Source organism: Panthera tigris, chromosome E2 (assembly GCF_018350195.1).
Source record: "Panthera tigris isolate Pti1 chromosome E2, P.tigris_Pti1_mat1.1, whole genome shotgun sequence".
Lineage (NCBI taxonomy): Eukaryota > Metazoa > Chordata > Mammalia > Carnivora > Felidae > Panthera > Panthera tigris.
The window spans coordinates 16,593,323-16,613,928 of record NC_056674.1 but is presented as its reverse complement, the minus strand read 5'-3'; the positions used below and the strand labels follow the sequence as shown (position 1 = coordinate 16,613,928).

Genomic DNA, 20,606 nt, shown 5'->3' with positions numbered 1-20,606 from the left:
TGCATGTGTTATGTGCTAGCATACATTATTCTATTTAATCAGAAAACTGTACTTACCTGGGTTTTGTTCATTCCCATTGCTATTCCCAAGAGGCTATGAATAAGAGTAAGTAATAGGAATGTTCAGAATTGTTTAAATACTCTGTATTTCACACTCACTTCCTTTCTATTACTTACCCACACTGATTTTCTCTTCCTCTCATTACTTGTGTGTGTGTGTGTGTGTGTGTGTGTGTTCCTCTCAATTACTTCTAAAAAAACTTTCTTTATTTTGCCATTAACACTTGGACTTGTCGTTTCAGAGGTTGGTGTTGTTCAAGGATGTGGCCATAGACTTCTCTCAGGAGGAGTGGGAATGCCTGGACTTGGAACAGAAGGATTTGTACAGAGATGTGATGTTGGAAAACTATAACAATCTGGTCTCACTGGGTAAGTTTGGTCCCAATAATTCAACTTCAATCTTTGTGATATTCAGGAAATGTCTTAAGTACCTAGATGAATTTCAGATCCCTGTTCCCAACTAAGTAATTTATTGCTTATAGACTTTAAAATGGGCAGCTCCATTGAGTACCTTAATCATCTCTATTCTTCAGATAATCTTCCTGTGAATCTTTCTGTATTCTTCAGACGTTCTTCCTTTATGAACAAGGGTTCAATTTTATTTTGGATGAGCAGAGTATAACCATATCTATTTCCATTCTTATAAGCAGGATTTTCCATTTCTAAGACAGATGTACTTTCCTTATTGAAACAAGGGAAAGAGCCCTGGAAGGTTGTACAGGATGTGACAAGAAGTCAGAGTTCAGGTGAGTAAGAGATGGTCAAACAAGGGGAGGCCATTGTGGAGAACAGTCAAATCGCTTAATTCATTGGCTGCAACTTTGAGATATTAGCTGAACAGTTCTCCTCAAAGATCAAACCAAGGCATGTGGAGTAAAAGCTTGAACGCTGGAAGGTAAAACTGTTTTAGCATCAGTTACCAAAGGAAACCCCTTTTTTTACCCGAATTACCACTTCCTTGCTTTTCTTTCATATTCACCTATATTTTCAAACAGGGAAAAGCCTTCCTTCTTCTCCTGTGATAACAATTTTACCTGTATTTTTGATCCAGTGAAACCTGTATGAGCCTTTATCTAACAAATATTTTTTTAAAATACCCTCTATGGTCTAAGTTTTGAGTGAACAAGAAAAACTCCCTATCCCCATCCCTAGGAAAGATCTGTTCTTTCCTAGCAGAAGAGATAGTTACAAATAAGAATGTAGAAGGAAGGAGTGATAAGTGTTATGAAGTAAAACAAAAAGCAGAGGAGAATAATGGTGTAATGGGAGGAGGTGTTTTATAGAGGGTGGTCAGGGATGGCCCTCTGAGATGCTGACATTTGAGGAGAGAAATGACTAAAGTGCTGGAGTAAGTCGTGCAAATTCTGAGAGAAGAGTGTGTAAGGCAGAGAGACTAGCAATTGCAAAGGAACTGAGGTAGGAATGAGTTTGATGCTTTTAAGGATCAGCAGATAAACAGGTGTGGCTGGGATGAGTGAGGGAGCATAAACATTGAAAATGAGCTGAGAGAGGAGGTGGGGCTGGGTCATGCAGGGACTTGTATGCCATGATGGAGAATTGGGATTATGTTGAAAGTACGATAAGAATTATTTCGAGCAGGGGAGTTATGTGACTGAACTTGTTATTTTCAAAGACTACTCTGGATACTGTATAGGAAATAAAATGGGAGCAAGAGTGAAGCAGGAAGACCAGTTGGAAAGCCATTTTTAGTCCACATTAGAAATTATGGTGGTTTAGATGAGGGCAGTAGCTTATAAGTAAAGGTGACATGAAAGAGTCAGATTCAGATCAGATTTTTAAAAAATTTTTCTTTAATGTTCATTCATTTTTGAGAGAGAGAGAGAGAGAAAGAGCGAATTAGCTGAGAGGGGCAGAGAAAGAGGGAGACACAGAATCGGAAGGAGGCTCCAGGCTTTGAGCTGTGAGTACAGAGCTGACATGGGGCTTGAACCCAAGAACTGCAACATCATGACCTGAGCCAAAGTCGGACGCTTAACCGACTGGGCCACCCAGGCACCCCAGATTCTGATCAGATTTTAAAGGTAGTACCTCTTGCTAATTAATTGGAAGTGGTATATGATGAAAGAGAAATCCAGAATAACTTCTTTGATTTATGCCTGAGCAACTGAATATCTTTTTCTTTGTTAGGAAAGACAGGTATTCAAGAGTTCTGTTTTGTTCATGATACTTTAGGGATATCTATTAGAAATCGGAAGAAATCAAGAAATGACCTGGAAAGAAATAATATACATATAAATAGAATTTAAAACTTAGAAGAAATAATTTATGAAGTTATATAACAGTTAAAAAAGAGAAAAACCCTAATCCACTATGTATTTTAGTTAGAAAGAAGGGGAAGATTCTGCAAAGGAGACTGAGAAGGAATAGCTAGTGAGCTAATAGGAAAATAAAGAAAATGTGGTATCTCAGAAGCCAAGTGGAAAAAGGTATTTACGAAAGGGCAGCATCTTTCATATCAGGGAACATGAGTAAGTTGAGGACTCAGAATTGATCACTGGATTTGGTAATGAGGGAAAAGAAAGCTGTAGATTGGTTCAGATAGAAGGGAAGAGAAGGGAAATGGGAGGGAATTTAGTATAGGGAATGATTGGAAGAACTGGAATCACTTAGACCATGGTTTTAATGCCAGCTTTTGTCTTAAGCACATTACTTTACCAGACTGATAAGATTGTTGAGAAGATTTGGAATACTGAATACAATTACATTATACTAAGTTCTCAATAAGAGATCATTTTTATGGAAGGAAAATTAGGAGAAATGAAAAAACTACATTGCTGCATTTTGAAGTGCAGACAGAAGATTTCAAAGTAGAAGTTTGTGAATAGCTCCTGTCAGAAGGCTAGAAAACATTCTAGGGGCTACTCTATGTTGTGACTACCATACAGTCAAGTTTTTCCTGAAGATTTCTTCTAACTAAATATCTCTTGATTCTGTGTGCTCTCACAATATCCACTAGCAACACTTTAAACCTATAGTGTCTCTAATTTGGGGTATTGCACTACCCTTCTAAATGGTTTTGACACAAGAGAGTAATGTTTTTAAAAAATATAAATCAGATCACATAACGATAAAATCAAAACTAGAAAGCCCTACCTAGTCTAGCTCCTGAAAGGTTTTACAACCCTTCCTTAGCTACCTGTCCCCTTTCTCATTAGACTCCAGCCACAGTAGCCTTCATTCATTATCTCAGATACATCTAGTATCTATGTATCTAGTGTCTGTGCTCTACCTCTTTACATCACTCACTCTGCTCACCTAACTCCTATGCTTCTTTAGGTTCAACCTATATATCATTATATCCTGAGAATTCTTTCCTGACCTCATTCTCAGTAATGATCTTTCAGATTTTCTTACGGTAATTTCCAAGCTATAATTCTATAATATAGTAATCCTAGTAAGATCATAACTCTTTGGCTGCAACACCATACATTGTTGTCTGTAAAGGAGATCTGCAGAGCTCTATGTGCCTCTGACTTAAGTGAACCTTCAAAATTTCATGTGCTCTTCTGGGTGTTGTATGGAAACCAATTTGACAATAAATTTCATATTAAAAAAAAAATCTCATGTGCTCTTAAGAAAATTATCCCCTCCATACAGGCCTCCAGCAGAATTTAAGGGAAACAAGATCACTTCCTATACTAACATGGCAATATTTTTCTTACCACTAGAACTGTCTTCATAGAAACCAATTTCCATTAGCAAAATTATCCACCTTCTCCTAAGAGGTTATTTAGGACCAATTCCAATTTGTCTTACATCTTCAGTTACTTCACTCAGGTCCAGAAGTCCAGTCTTTCCAGGGCATCAATCATCAGCTGAACTCTTATCTCATCCAGATCTATATGTCTCCCAATTGGATTTCATTCCCCACTCTTTTCTTAACACCCAAATCTTTTCCACCTTACTGTTTGAAACTTTATAAGAAATATCCCATATTATCCTCAGCGTGTTTTAATATTCCTTTCACCTTTTGTCTTCAAATGAACACTTTAGCCATGCCATGAATATACAGCTTTCCCTTAAAGCACTTGCTTTGTCTTTGTTCTTGTTTTGTCTTCCCTCACAGTCCATTATTTTCCATTATCAAAGCCCCCAGCTCCTTTAAAGCACTTTAAAGACTGAACCACCTACCAGGTATTCTTGTTCTATTATTTACCAATTTCCTCTCCTTGAGTAGACTAAAGATCAAAACACTTTGCCCACTAACTTTCTCTCCTCCACTACACCTGTCACCATTGTTGGTGATCTCAGCATCCTTATAATAATACATCTTAATTCTCAATTCCTTAATCTCATTTCAAATTATCTTTCTCTTCCAAATTCCTTCATTTATTCACACCCTGATACATAAACCTTGTAATTACCAGCCCAAAATCTGTTTCAAACATTCACTCTCTCTGACAGCTATTTTTAAACTTTTCAACTGACTTATTCTAATACTACCACTTCAACCCACATAGTGTAATGTCTTCCATATTTTTAAAAAATTGTGCTTGATGTTACATTTTCCATTCCTTTACTCTGCTCTCCTTGATGGCCATGAATTACCTATACTTCCTTACCTCCCATTCTCCCTTGCCTCTTCAGCTACAGTTATAGCCATTGCTGAGTGCCTTTTCTCTTCCTCCATGGACAGTTTTATAGCATGCCCCAGAAATTGCTTATTTTATTTATTTTTGGACACCATTAGTTTATTATAAAAAAGAGACATGAAAATTATTTACATGATGAAAGATTTCACAGCTTCACTGGAATGGGTGCCTTCACTTTATGCCATTTCAATAATGATTTATTTCAGTTCACATACTTTCCAAGAATGTCACCATCTCTAAATAAGAAATAATCCTTGTCATCTAGAACTACTTTGGTGCTTCATATTCTGGGAGAAGAACTTTATCTCCAACTTTCACACTGACTGGTTGAATCTCTCCACCCTTTCTTTAGAGCCTGATCCAACAGCTACTACTGTTGCTTGCAAAACTTTTCCTTGAGATTTTTCTGGAAGCATAATACCACCTTTGATTACAGTTTTGGCTGCAACTCTTTTCAACTAAAACTCCGTCAAAAGGGGAAGAAACTTTCTAAACACTTGTCCTGCCATGACTCCAGCTGACGCAGTTCCTACTCTGCTCTGGAGATGCCGCCACTGCAAGGAGACCTGCAGTCCGACCCCCAGGCCATGTGAACCAGAAATGGCTTATTTTAAAAAATTAGATTGTGGGGCACCTGGGTGGCTCAGTTGGTTAAGCGTCCGACTTCGGCTCAGGTCATGATCTCGAGGTTCGTGAGTTCAAGCCCTGCATTGGGCTCTGTGCTGACAGCTCAGAGCCTGGAGCCTGTTTCAGATTCTGTGTCTTCCTCTCTCTCTGACCCTCCCCGTTCATGCTCTGTCTCTCTCTGTCTCAAAAATAAGTAAACATTAAAAAAATTTAAAAAAATTAAATTATAACACATTTCATACTTTAGACATAGAATAATCCCTTTGATCTCTAATTGGTGCCAGATTCATTTAATAGTTTTGTTATCTCTTAGTCTAATTCTTTGTATGGATTAGCATCCCTTCACTTATTGTTCTACCACACTGGGCCAACTCAAACTGTTTTAGTTGAAAGGAGAAGAATATAAGCATCAGGTTCCAAATTTGCCCTGGACCCTCACAGGGAGCATTAGGGGAATCCAGTGTTCTTACTTATAGAATTTTTATTTAGGGAATATTGCTAACATTTAGAACAAGTAAAACTATCAGCCATATGATTTTTTAAAATCTATTTTTAAGGGTGCCTGAGTGGTTCAGTTGGTTAAGCATCCAACTCTTGATTTGGGCTCAGGTCATGATACCACAGTTCATAAGATAGAGCCCTGCTTGGGATTTTCTCTCTCCCCCTCTCTCTGTCCCTTCCCTGCTTGCATGCATGTGCACGCACGCTCTCTCTCTCTCTCTCTCTCTCTCTCTCAAAATAAATAAATAAACTTTAAAAAACCTATTTTTATAGTGAAATATATGGGAAAGTACATAAAACATATGTACAGTTTGATTAACAACCACCCATGACAAGAAATAGAACATTGCCATCACTCCAGAAACACCCTATGAGTATATACATTTGTGACTTAGGTATACAGGTCTAAAGTGTATTGTTTAGTTTTGCCCATTTTAGGATTTAGGTGAGTGGGGTCATATTGTACATATTCTTTTGTGTCAGGCTCCTTTTATTCAATACTGTATTTGTGAGAGTCATCCAAAGGTAGCTCTAGTTCATTCATTTTTATAAGAATTCCATTGTTTGAATATACCAGAATTAACTCTTGGTTATTAATTTTTAGTATATTCTTGGCTAAAATGTAGGTCATTTCTAATTTGGGCTGTTTGTAAATATTGATGCTATAAATGTCACTTGATATGTTTACTCATATACCTGAGCATGAGGTTCTCTGGAATATCTATCTTAGATAGATATTCTAAGAGTGAAAGTGCTGGGTCAAAAGATATGTGTATCTTTGATTTTACTAGATACTGCCAAACTGTGTTCTGAAGTAATTGTACCAGTGTCCAGTCCCTATCAATAGTATATGAGAATCTGTACCACATCTTGACCACACATAATATTGTCAGATTTAAAAATTTTTGCCTATCTACTCAGCTTGTATCTGTCATTAGAATTTTATTTCCATCTCCCTGATTACTAATGATTGCTAATGGGCTGTTTTTTAATATATTTATTGGCCATTTGGAACTTTTCTTTTGTAGATTCCTGTTCGTATTTTTGGCTTATTCTTCTACTGGATTGTTAATATTTCTGTTACTGATTAGATGGGTTTTTTATTTTTATAGGTAGTATATTTGTGTTTCAGGTATCTTCTGCTGTGTGCCTTGACTTTTCACCCTTTTTCTAGAATCTTTCGATGAATAAAAGTTCCTAATTTTAAAGTAGTAGAATTTATCAATCTTTTCCTTTATGATGGATATTTTTGTGAGCTATTAAAAAAATCCTTCTATACCTTTAATTCATTAATATATTATTCTATATAATTATTTTTTAAAAGATTTTAAAAAAAATTTAACCTTTATTTATTTTTGAGAGAGAGACAGCGTGTGAGCAGGGGAGGAGCAGAGAGAGAGGGAGAGACACAGAATCTGAAGCAGGCTCCAGGCTCTGAGCTGTCAGCACATAGCCCAATGCGGGGCTTGAACTCATGAACTGTGAGATCATGACCTGAGCCGAAGTCGGACCCTCAACCGACTGAGCCACCCAGGCACCCCTTAAAAAGATTTTTAATGTTTCCTTTCACATTGAGGTTTTCATCCTACCTATAGTTGACTTCTCTCATGGTGTGTGAAATAGGGGTCTAGTTTTTCTAGTTGTCTTGGCAAGATTGATTGTAAAGTTTATTTTCTCTCCCCACGAAATGCTACTTTTATCAAATATAACTTCTTTTTTTATGTGGGCATATTTCTGGACTTTGTATATTTAAGCCCTGTGATAATACCACATAGTTTTAATTATAGTTGCTTTTAAAATATTTTCATCTTCTCTTTAAGAATGTTATGACCATTCATGGTCTTATGTCTTTCTAATTAGGTTGACAGCCTTCTCCCTTCAAATGTGTTGGGATTTTGATTAAGATTGCATTGACTCTACAAATCATTTTGGGAGAAAATTGACAAGTCTACAATATTGACTTTCCCCAATATGTTTCCTAACAATGTCCTGATCACAGAGTTGTAGACAAAGTGGAAGTGGCCATTGTTGCACCTCCCCATTTGCTCTAAGTCCCTCCCCTTCTGGCTGAAGTGACTTCCAGGGGACGGCTTGAAGGGCCGGCACCATTTTTTCACCTTGTTCATTTTTTTCTTTCCCATTTGGGAGCCAGATATTAAAGACTAGGACATTCAAAAACAGTGGCATATCTAGAGAAAATTAGAAAGTGACCATGTCTACCCAGAGAAAAACCCAGAAAAGACTGGAGAAGACCTTAAGTTTATACCTGCGTGTGGTCCTCAGCACAGAAGCCTACAACAATCAAAACAACAATAGTAACATAAATTGTCAAACCCTGAGAGAGGGAGAGAATCTGATTTCTGGAATTACTTAGAATTGTATAAAATGGGTGCACCTGGGTGGTTCAGTTGGGTAAGCATTCAACTCTTGATCTTGGCTCAGGTCATGGTCTCACAGTTGGTGAGTTTGAGCTCTGTGTCAGGCTCTGTACTAAGCTTAGAGTTCTCTCTCTCCTTCTCTCTCTGTCCCTACCCCACCCATTCTCTCTCTCTCTCTCTCTCTCTCTCTCTCTCTCTTTCTCTCAAAATAAATAAATAAACGTATAAAAGAAAGAATTGTATAAAATTTCCAGTATTGCGGCAAAAAATCGCAAGGCATACAAAGAAACAGGAAAATATGCCCCATTCAAAGGAAAAAAATAAACCAACAGAAACTGTTCTGGAAAAAGACCTGATGGCATATATACCAGACAGACTGTAAAACAACTGTCTTAAAGATAGACAACTAAAGGAAGATGTGGATAAAGTCACTAAAACTGTATATGAACAAAACAAAAACCAATAAAGAACTAGAAAACCTAAGAAGATGCCAAGAAGTAGTTCTGGAACTAAAAAGTACAAGAACCCAAATGAAAAATTCGCTAGAGGGATTCAAAGACAGGTTTGAGCAGGCAGAAAGAATCAGTGAACTTGAAGATAGGACAATAGAAAGTATCTAGTCTGAGGATTAGAAAGAAAAAAAAAAGTAGAAGGAAAGTGAACAGAGTCTATAGGACCTATGGGACAGCATCAAGCAGCTAAACATATGTATTTTGGGAGTCGCAGAAAGAGCAGAGACAACATTTGAAGTAACAATAGCTGAAAAACTTCCCAAATTTTATGAAAGATGTAAATATAAACATACAGGCTCAACAAACTAAAGTAGGATGAACTCAGGCATCTGTACCAAGATGCATTATAATCAAACTTTCAAAAGTCAAAGACAATCTTGAAAGCAACAAGAGAGTAGCAAATAATTATACACAGTGATCCTCAGTAAGATGATCAGATTTCTCCTCAGAAACACTAGGGATCAGAAGGTAGTGGGTCAATATATATATATATATATATATATATATATATATATATATATATACACACACACACAGTGTGCTAAAAGACAAAAACTGTGAACCAAGAATCCTATATCCAAGAAAACTGTGTTTCAAAAGGGATAAATTAAGACATTTTTAGATAAAAGCCAAGGGAGTTTGTGACCACTTTACCTTACCTCCTCTGCAAGAAATGTTTAAGGGATTCTTGCAAGGTGAAATAAAAGGACACTAGACAGTAACTAGAAGCCATATAGAGAAATACAGAATTCAATAAAGGCAAATAGATGAGCAATTATAAAAACTATTATTGTAACAATAGCTTGTAACTACTTTTTGTCTTCTGTGTGATTTAAGAGACTGATAAAGTTAACAAACAAAACCCCACAATGTTAGTCTAAAAGCTAGTATTATTGTTAACTTTGGTTTGTAGCTTCAAATCTTGTTTTCTACTTAACTGGAGTGACTAATACTTTAAGAGACTGAGTTTTGTTTTTGGCACAAATGTATAAAGATGTAATTTTGTGACACTGACAATCACAGGGGGTGGGGACTGAGACATAAAGGAGTAGTGTTATTGAAATTAAGTGTATGTTATTGAAATTAAGCTGGTATAAACTCAAATTAAAGAGTTATAACTTTAGGACATTAAATGTAACCCACCCCCAGTAATAACAACGAAAATAGCCATACACAAAAGAAGATCCAGTTGACACTTGGACAACATGGGTTTAAACTGTGCAGGTCCATTTATATGTGTAGTTTTTACAGTATAGTACCATAAATGTATTTTCTTTCCCTTATGGTTTTCTTAATAATTTTCTTTCACTAGCTTACTTTATTGTAAGAATAGAGTATATTGGGGCCCCTGGGGGCCTCAGTCAGTTGAGCGTCCAGCTCTTGATTTCAGCTTAGGTCATGATCTCACCGTTCGTTGGATCAAGCCCCATGTCGGGCTCCATACTGACAGCATGGAGCCTGCTTGGGATTCTCTCTCCCCGTCTCTCTTTGCCCCTCACCCGCTCTTGCTCTCTCTCCCTCTCTCTCTGAGAATAAATAAATAAACAACAAAGAATAGAGTATATAATACATATAACATGAAATATGTGTTAATTAACTGCTTATGTTATCATTAAAGCTTTTGGTTAACAGTGAGCTATTAGTTAAGTTTTGAGGGTGTCAAAAGTCATATGCAGATTTTTGACTGGGTATTTGTTACCTTTAAGCACCTTTATTGTGCAAGGGTCAACTGCACATAAAAGGAATGAGAAAGGAATATAAATATTTCTCTACAAAAGTCAACTAAAAGAAGTGAAAAGAATAAAAAGAAGACTGTAGTATGCAGGAAATGAGAGACAAACTTAACTTCCTGACTTCAAGAATTCCCATAAAGCTATAGTAATCAGGGTGGCATTGTATTATTGGTGAAAGAATAAATGCATCCATGGAACTGAATAGAAAGCCCAGAAACAGACTTATACAAATATACTCAGCTGATCCTTGACAAAGGAGTGAAGGCAATCCAATGGAGAAAGGATAGTCTTTTTCACAAATGTTGCTGGAACAACTGAACATACACACTTAAAAAAAAATCTCAATATTGATGTCATACGTTTTCACAGAAATTAACTCAAAATAGATCATAGTCCTTAATGTAAAATGAAAATTATAAAACTTCAGAAGATAACAGAGGGGAAAATCTAGGTGATTTGGGGCTCAGAATGAGTTTTTATATAAACACCTAAAACTATAATCATGAACACAAAAGATACAGTTGGTTTTCATTAAAATTAAAAACTTCTGAGTGAACGACAGTTATGAGAATGAAAAGGCAAATCACAGAATGGGAGAAAAATCTTTGCAAGACAGTACCTGGTAAAGGACTTATATATAAAATATACAAAGAATTCTTGAAACTCAATAACAAAAGAACCCAGTTTAAATGTGGCCAAGAGATCTGAACCGATGCCTCACTAGAGAAGATAAACTCATGACAAATAAGTATATGAAAAGATATTCAGATGTCATATGTCATCAGGTTATCACATTTTTATTTATTTGTTTTTAATTTTTTTTAACGTTTATTTATTTTTGAGACAGAGAGAGACAGAGCATGAACAGGGGAGGGGCAGAGAGAGAGGGAGACACAGAATCTGAAACAGGCTCCAGGCTCTGAGCAGTCAGCACAGAGCCCGACGCGGGGCTCGAACTCACGGACCGTGAGATCATGACCTGAGCCGAAGTCGGCCGCTTAACCGACCGAGCCACCCAGGCACCCCAGGGTATCACATTTTTAAAGAACCATGGGATGTAACTACAGGTCTCTTAGAATGACTAAAATCCAAGACACTGACAGCTCCAAATAGTGTCAAGAATGTAGGGCAACAGAAACTCTCTTTCATTGTTGATGGGAATGCAAAATAGTACAGTCCCTTTGGAAGGCAGTTTGACACATTCTTACAAAACTAAATGTAGTCCAACCAGCAAAGAAATTGAATTGATTATCAAAAATCCCCCAGCAAATAAGAGTCCTGGGCCAGATGACTCCCCAGGGGAATTCTACCAGACATTTAAAGCAGAGGTGATACCTATTCTTCTCAAACTGTTCCAAAAAATAGAAATTGAAGGAAAGCCTCCAAACTCATTCTATGAAGCCTGCATTACCTTGATTCCCAAACCAGACAAAGACCCCACTAAATAGGACAATTACAGGCCAATATCCCTGATGAATCTGGATGAATTGAATTCAACAGTACTTAAAAAAAATTATTCACCATGATCAAGTGGGCTTCATTCCTGGGCTGCAGGGCAGGTTCAATATTTGCAAATCAGTCAGTGTGATACATCACAATGATGGAAAAGAGTATAAGAACCATATGATCCTGTCAGTAGATACAGAAAAAAGCATTTGACAAAATAAAGCATCCTTTCTTGATAAAAGCCCTCAAGAAAGTCTGGATAGAAGGAACATACCTTAATATAAAAGCCATATATGAAAGGTCCACAGCCAGTATCATCCTCAATGGGGAACAACTGAGAGCTTTTCCCCTGAGATCAGGAACATGACAGGGATGTCCACTCTTACCACTATTGTTCAACTAGTGTTGGAAGTCCTAGCCTCAGCAATCAGATAACACAAATAAAAGGCATCCAAATTGGCAAAGAAGTCAGACTTTCACTTTTTGCAGATGACATGATACTTTACATGGAAAACCTGAAAGATGCCACCAAAAAACTACTAGAGCTGATATGGGAACTCAGTAAATTCACAGGATATAAAATCAGTGTACAGAAATCGGTTTCATTTCTGTACACCAATAATGAAGCAACAGAAAGATAGTAAGGAATAAGTCGCATTTACAATTGCACGAAAACCCACAAGATACCTAGGAATAAATCTAACCAACAAGGTGATAGATCTGTACACCAACAACTGTAGAAAACTTATGAAAGAAATTGAAGAAGACAAGTGGAAAAACATTCCATGTTCATGGAACAGAAGAATAAATATTGTTAAAATGTCGATAACTACACAAAGCAATCTATACATTCAATGCATTCCCTATCAAAATAACACCAGCATTCTTCACAGAGCTAGAACAAACAATCCTAAAATTTGTATGGAACCACAAAGGACCCTGAATAGCCAAAGTAATGTTGAAAAAACCAAAGCTGGAGGCATCTCAATCCTGGACTTTAACCTGTACTACAAAGCTATAATCATCAAGACACTATGGTATTGGCACAAAAACAGACACCTGGATCAATGGAATAGAATAGAAAACACTGAAGTGGACCCAAAAATATATGGCCAACCAATCTTCAACAAAACAGGAAAGATTATCCAATGGAAAAAACAGTCTCTTTAGCAAATGGTGCTAGGAGAACTGCATAGCAACATACAGAAGAAGGAAAGTGGACCACCTTCTTACACCATACACAAAAGTAAAGCATCGCTTATCATCAGGGAAATACAAATCAAAATCATAAGGAGATATCACCTCACACCAGTCAGAATGGCTAAAATTGACAACTCAGGAAACAACAGATGTTGGCAAGGGTGTGGAGAAAAGGAAGCCCTCTTACACTGTTGGTGAGAAAGTAAACTGGTGCAGCGACTCTGGAAAACAGTGTGAAGGTTCTTCAAAAAAACTAAAGATAGAGCTACCCTATGACCCAGCAATTGCACTATTAGGAATTTATCCAAAGGATACAAAAATGCTGATTTGAAGGAGCACATGCACCCCAATGTTACAGCAGCGCTATCAACAATTGCCAAATTATGGAAAGAGCCCAAATGTCCCATCAACCGATGAATGTATTAAGAAAATGTAATACATACATACATACATACATACCCACATACAATGGAATAGTGATATATACATACATACATACATACATACACACATACACACACACACAATGGAATACTACTCGGTGATGAAAAAATCACGAAATCTTGCCATCTGCAACAATGTGGATGGGGTATTATACTAAGCGAAACAAGTCAGTCAGAGAAAGACATATGATTTCACTCATGTGGAATTTGAGAAACTTAACAGATGAACATAGAGGAAGGGAAGCGAAAATAAGATAAAAACAGAGAGGGAGTCAAAACATAAGAGACTCTTAAAGACAGAGAATGAACTGTGGGATGATGGGAGTGGGTTAAGTGGGTGACAGGCATTAAGGAGGGCACTTTTTGGGATGAGCACTGGGTGTCATATGTAAGAGATGAATCACTGGGTTCTACTCTTGAAGCCAACTACACTGTATGTTAACTAACTTGAAAAAAACAAAACAAAACAAAACAAAATAAACATAGTTTTGGTATATGATCCAGCAATTGTGCTCCTAGATATTTACCCAAATAAATTGAAAACTTTTGTTCATACAAAAACCTGCACATAAGTTTATAGAAGCTTGTTCATAATTGCCAAAACTTGAAAGCAACCAAGATGCCCTTCATTTAGTAATTGGATAAACAATGTAGTTAATCCATACAAAGGAATATTATTCAGAAATGAAAAATAACTATCAAACCATGAGACCATGAAAATGCTTAGTGTCTTGTTAAATGAAAGGAGCCAGTTTGAAGAGTTTACATATTTTATGATTCTAACTACATCACATTCTGGAAAAGGCAAATAGTAGAGTTGGTAAAGCAATCAGTGAGAAATAGGGAGGAGGAATAACTAGGTGGAGTACAGGGGATTTTTAAGTAAACTATTCTGTGCGATACTGTAATGGTGAATACATGACATTATGCATTTGGCAACACCCATATAACTTTACAACACAAAGAGTGAACCCTAATGTAAACTATTGGATTCAGTTAATAATATATCAATAAAGCTTCATCAGTTATAACAAATGTACCACACCAGTGCAAAGTATTAAGATATTAATAATAAGAGAGTGGCAAGGAAAGAGAGAACTCTGACTTTTGGTCAGTTTTTCTATAAACCTAAAACCTAAGACTGCTCTAAGAAAATGCATTAATTAAAAAAAAAACAAAGTAAACTATAGCATGAGTTCATACCAGTATTTCCAATTCATATTCTTAATTATAGGCTTTTTATTTAACCCTTTTAATGATCTTATATCTGTATCCATTTTCTCCCATGCTAAGAGTCCCAGTTATCATGAACACTAAAAATTATAGGATTGGAATATCATATAATTACTTATTTTATCCTATCTTATAAATATAAGTCTCTAAAAGAAGATCAGCATTACTCAATAGTATGATTACTCAAAACAGTTTGAGTCAATTGTTTTGGCAATTCTTTTTTTCCCCCCATGTATATTTCAGTCAAATTACTATATTTGAAAGTTATTTGAAATAATTTCTTTGGTTATTCCAACAATTGTAAATAGTGTTGTTTTTTTAATTCAGTATTTTCCACTTTTACACTGTACTTGTTATAATTTGTTTTATAATAACAGAAAATATTTATGTAGCTCCAAAGTGAAATTTACAAAACAAGTTGTATTGAAAGAGGTCTGACTTCTATCCTTGCCCCCCCCCACTTATTCCTTCTTCACCCTGCAATCCATCCCCCCTTTAAAAAAATAAAAGCAAATGTACTTTATACATGCATACTTACTCTTCTCCCTTTCTTCCTAAGAGAAAAGGCATAACTATACATGCTTTTCTCGCATACACATTTTCTCGCAATTAATAATGTATGTAAACAGCATTTCATATTAATATATTCCCCTTTTTTAACTGCTGCATAGTACTTTGTGATGTGGGTATACCATGAATTACTTCCATCAGTCATCTAATGGACAATTGGGTTATAGTTTTTAAATTGTTTTAATGTTTATTTATTTTTGAGATAGAGAGCGCACAAGTGGGGAAGGGACAGAGAGAGAGGGAGACACAGAATCCAAAGCAGGCACCAGGCTCTGAGCTGTCACCGGAACCAATGTGGGGCTTGAGCTCACAAACTGTGAGATCATGACCTGAGCCAAAGTTGGATGCTCAATTAACTGAGCCACCCAGGCACCCCCAATTAGATTATTTTTTATCTCTTGCTTTAACACATTGTGCTTCAGTTTTTGTGCATCATGTTTTTGACATTTTGTTAGGGCAATTTTGGGATTGATTTCACAGAAGTGGAGTTGTTAGATCAAAAGATATATGTAATTATGCTAAATACTGCTGTATTTCCTTTCATAGGTTCCTTTGTACCATTCATATTCTTACTAGTAATGTCTATAAGTACCAATTTCCTTACAGTCTTGCTAATAGTATTTGATGTCACATTTGGAAATGCCCTATTCCAAGAGGTAAGAAATAGCATCTCTGTAGTTTTTTTTTTTTTTTTTTATAATTTTTTATTTTTTTTTGGGACAGAGAGAGACAGAGCATGAACAGGGGAGGGTCAGAGAGAGAGGGAGACACAGAATCGGAAACAGGCTCCAGGCTCCGAGCCATCAGCCCAGAGCCTGACGCGGGGCTCGAACTCACGGACCGCGAGATCGGACCGCGAGATCGTGACCTGGCTGAAGTCGGACGCTTAACCGACTGCGCCACCCAGGCGCCCCATCTCTGTAGTTTTTTAAAAGTACTTTATTAAGATATATTTCACATACTGTACAGTTTACCCATTTCTGTAAACAGTGATGACTTTTATTATATTAACAGTCTCATATAGCCATCACAATTTGAGGACATTTTTATCACTCCAGCAAGAAATCCAGTATCTTGTAGTAGCAAGATACTCTGTATCTCTGTCCATCCCCCAGCCCTGTTCAGCTACTGATGTTTCTGTCTATGTGGATTCGCCTACTTTGGATAATTCATATAAAAGCAGTCATACAATATGTGGTCTTTTGTGACTAGCTTTTTTCACTAAGCATAATATTTTCAAAGTTTATTCATATTGTAGCATGTGTCAATATTTTTATTGCCAAATATTCTATTGTAAGGATACACCACATTTTTACCCATTCATCAATTAATGAGTGACTTGTTTCCACCTTATGCTTATTATGATTAATGCTGTTTTGGACATTTTTTTCGTGTTTTTATATAGATATGTGTTTTCAATTCTCTTGGCTGTATACTTACGAGTGGACTTTTGGGTTATGTGGGAACTCTATGTTGGACACTTCTCTTGGGCATATAACTGGGAGTAAAATTGCATGGTAATATGGAAACTATGTTAACTTTTTGAGGAAGTACAAAATTGTTTTACAAAGCAGCTGTACCATTTTACATTCCCATCAGCAAGCTGCGAGGATTCCAATTTCTTCATATCTTCACCTCTGTTTAGCTTTAATTTACATTTATCTTATGAGCAAAGTTGAGTATATTTTCATATGGTTAAAAGCTACTTACATTACTTTTCTATCAACTGTCCCATTTTCTTAGACTATTTTTACATAGTGTTGGTGCCCAGTTTTATATGGTAGTCTTTTTTTTCTAGTCTAATTTTAGAAACTGTTTATATATTAAGGATATTGCAACCTGGCAAATATTTTTTCCAAGTTTGTCATTTTACTTAACCTAACCTTAACCGTGTTTTTGACATGCCAGCCTTTCTTTTTTCTTTAACCATAGTGCAGTCATTTTTATCAAATTATGACTAGGAAAGTTTTCCCCATTCCTAGTTTATAGAAGTCCCCCAAATTTTATTCTAATTATATGTATGTTTTCATTCCTGTAAATATGGATGTCTGATCCATTTGGAATTTATCCAACTGTAAGATATGCAGAATTAATGCAGTTTTCTTTTTTTGATGTGTTTATCTGTATGTTTATCAATTTCATTTATTAAAAAGAGTTCATGTTTTTCCTACTGATTTGAGCTGCCAGCTTTTATTATGTACTAAATTTGCACTTATAATTGTTTCTGGATTTTTCTTTTCTGTTCCATTGGTTCCATTGACATCTTATGACTATGATACTCAATTTGAGTCTACTGTTTCTACCTTAGAAATTTCATTTTTCAAGGAATATGAAAATAACATTTTCTTTCTTTTTACTTTATAGCCTGGGAATCCAGATGTGAGACCAAAAAGCTGTTCTCAACAAAAGGAATTTATGAAATAGAATCATCTCAGTGGGAGATCATAGAACAGCTTACAAGACTTAAGTGTGATTGTAAAAGTCTTCAAGATGATAGGGAATACAAAGACCAGTTTGAAAGCCAATTGGGAAATAAAGAGGGATTTTTCAAGCAACTACTAATCACTTGTAAAGGAATCCCCAATTTTAGCCAGACTGCATCCCTTATGTTAAAACAAAGAATTAATATTCCTGAGAAATCCTATGAATGTGAAGCATGCAGAAAATACTTTATCCATGGCTTTCAACTGACTGAACATCAGAAAGCTCATTCTGATGAAAAATTCTATGAATGTAAAGAATGTGGACAGGCCTTTATTCGGGGTTCAGAACTTACTTACCATCAGAGAGTTCATGTTGTCAAGAAACCCTATGAATGTAAGGAATGTGGAAAAGCCTTTATTTGTGCCTCACAGCTTACTTATCATCAAAGAATTCATACTGGGGAGAAACCTTATAAATGTAAAGAGTGTGGGAAGGCCTTTATTCGTGGCTCTCACCTTACCCAGCATCAAAGAATTCATACTGGTGAACGACCCTATGAATGTAATGAATGTGGTAAGGCCTTTTTTCGTGGCTCTCAACTTACTTACCACCAGAGAGTTCATACTGCAGAGAAACCCTATCAATGTAAAGAATGTGGAAAGGCCTTTATTCGTGGCTCCCAACTTACTGAACATCAGAGAATTCATACGGGTGAGAAACCCTACGAATGTAAGAAATGTGGGAAAGCCTTTAGTTATGGATCACAGCTTACCCTGCATCACAGACTTCATACTGGTGAAAAGCCCTATAAATGTAAAGACTGTGAAATGTCCTTTATTCGTGGCTCACAACTTACTGAACATCAGAGGATTCATACAGGTAAGAGACCACATGAATGTAAGCAGTGTGGGAAGGCTTTTAACTATGGCTCACAGCTTATTCGACACCAGAGGATTCACACTGGAGAGAAACCCTATGAATGTCAAGAATGTGGGAAGTCATTTATTCGTGGCTCACAACTTACTGAACATCAAAAAATTCACACTGGTGAAAAACCTTTTGAATGTAAGGAATGTGGGAAAGCCTTTATTCGTGGCTCACATCTTACTCAGCATCAGAGGATTCATACTGGTGAAAAACCCTATGAATGTAAAGAGTGTGGGAAGGCCTTTATTTATAGCTCACAACTGACTCAGCATCAGAGAATTCATACAGGTGAGAATCCCTATGAATGTAAGCAGTGTGGGAAGATCTTTATTTGTGCCTCACAACTTACTCTACATCAGATTTCTCATTCTGGTAAGAAGCCATATGAATGTAAAGAATGTGGTAAGGCTTTTATTCGTGCCTCACAGCTGACTTACCATCAGAGAGTTCATACTGGTGAGAAGCCCTATGAGTGTAATGAATGTGGGAAAGCCTTTATTCGTGGTTCACATCTTACTCAGCACCAGAGAATTCATACTGGTGAGAAACCATACAAATGTAATGAATGTGGGAAGGCCTTTAATCGTGGCTCACAACTTATTCAACATCAGAGAATTCATTCTGATGAGAAGCCTTATAAATGTAACGAATGTGGTAAGGACTTCAGACGTCATTCACACCTCACTCAACATCATAAACTTCATAATTGAGAAAAACTTTATGAAAATATAAATTTATTAAATCCTTTGATTGCTCATTGATACTCAGCTTTGGAATATCAGAAAATTCAGATTATCAAAGTGGGAATCCTTTTTTACTTTCATCCATAGGTAACTCTATCAGAAAATTCAAACAGAGAGAGGCTAGTGTAATATAATGGAGAATCAGTTTCCATCATTTTTCAATCTTTGTTAGACATTGGTGAATTTATACAAGAGCACAACCATAAAATGTAGAGTTTTCTTGTTTGGCATCATTCTCTTGTTCAGCATGATCTGAACTCCACCATTTACTACACATGTATTCCTTTGGAAAAAGCTAGTAAACCCCTGTTTGCTTTAGTTTTTTCATTTATAAAACATTAAAATCACTCTCATTATAATGATTTAAAGATGCAAATACATAAAAAGCCTTAAAGCAATGTGTAATACATAGTTTATATTAAATAAATATTAGTTATTACTGTAATTGTGTTTTTCAGTATTTTAAAATTGTTTCCTTCTGGGCTCAAGAATCATCTTATTTTTTTTTTTTAATTGAAGTATAGTTGACATACAATGTTATTTTAGTTTCAGGTATATATCATAGTGATTTGACAATTCTGTACTTTACTCAATACTGACCAAAATAAGTGTCATTACCATCTGTCACAATACCACATTATTGCAGTATTATTGACTATACTCCATATGCTGTACTTTTCATCCCTATGATTTGTTTATTTAATTAATTTATTGATAGATTGATTTTATAACTGGAAGTTTGTACCTCTTAATCCCCTTCACGTATTTCATCCATCTTCCAAGCCCCCTCCCCTCTGGCAACCACCAGTTCTCTGTATTTATGATTATATTTCTATTTTTGTGTTTTGGATCCCAGATTAAGTGAAATCAGATGGTATTTGTCTTTCTCTGACTTATTTCACTCAGCATAATGTCCTTTAAGTCTATCCATATTGTTGCAAATGGCAAGATCTCATTTTTTTTATAGCTGAGTAATATTACATTGTATATACATACTACATCTTCTTTATTTATTCACCTGTTGATGGATATTTAGGTTGCTTCCATATCTTAGCTATTGTAAATAATGCAATAAACATTGGGGTGCATATATCTTTTCAAATCAGTGTTTTCATTTCCTTTGCGTAAATACGGAGGTAGTGGAATTACTAGATAGTATGGTATTTCTATTTTTAATTTTTGAGGAAACTTCATATG

At 36.0% G+C, this 20,606-nt stretch overlaps 1 protein-coding gene and 1 pseudogene across 2 annotated transcripts in view; one reads left to right on the top strand and one right to left on the bottom strand.

Annotated features, from left to right (window-relative positions):
• The window catches only part of LOC102967570 (zinc finger protein 420-like), a 62,949-nt gene extending 43,064 nt beyond the window's left edge, over window positions 1-19,885 (top strand). The window contains exons 3-5 of one of the 2 annotated variants that reach the window (XM_042968958.1): window positions 302-428; window positions 707-805; window positions 17,680-19,885. In XM_042968958.1, the coding sequence (XP_042824892.1) occupies window positions 302-428; window positions 707-805; window positions 17,680-19,376 (1,923 nt within the window). In that variant the 3' untranslated portion in view covers window positions 19,377-19,885. The remainder of the gene's footprint in view (window positions 1-301; window positions 429-706; window positions 806-17,679) is intronic. The other variant, XM_015544102.2, reaches the window with a different exon arrangement.
• LOC107181048 lies at window positions 4,657-5,181 on the bottom strand (annotated as a pseudogene).
• Window positions 19,886-20,606: the final 721 nt, after the last annotated feature.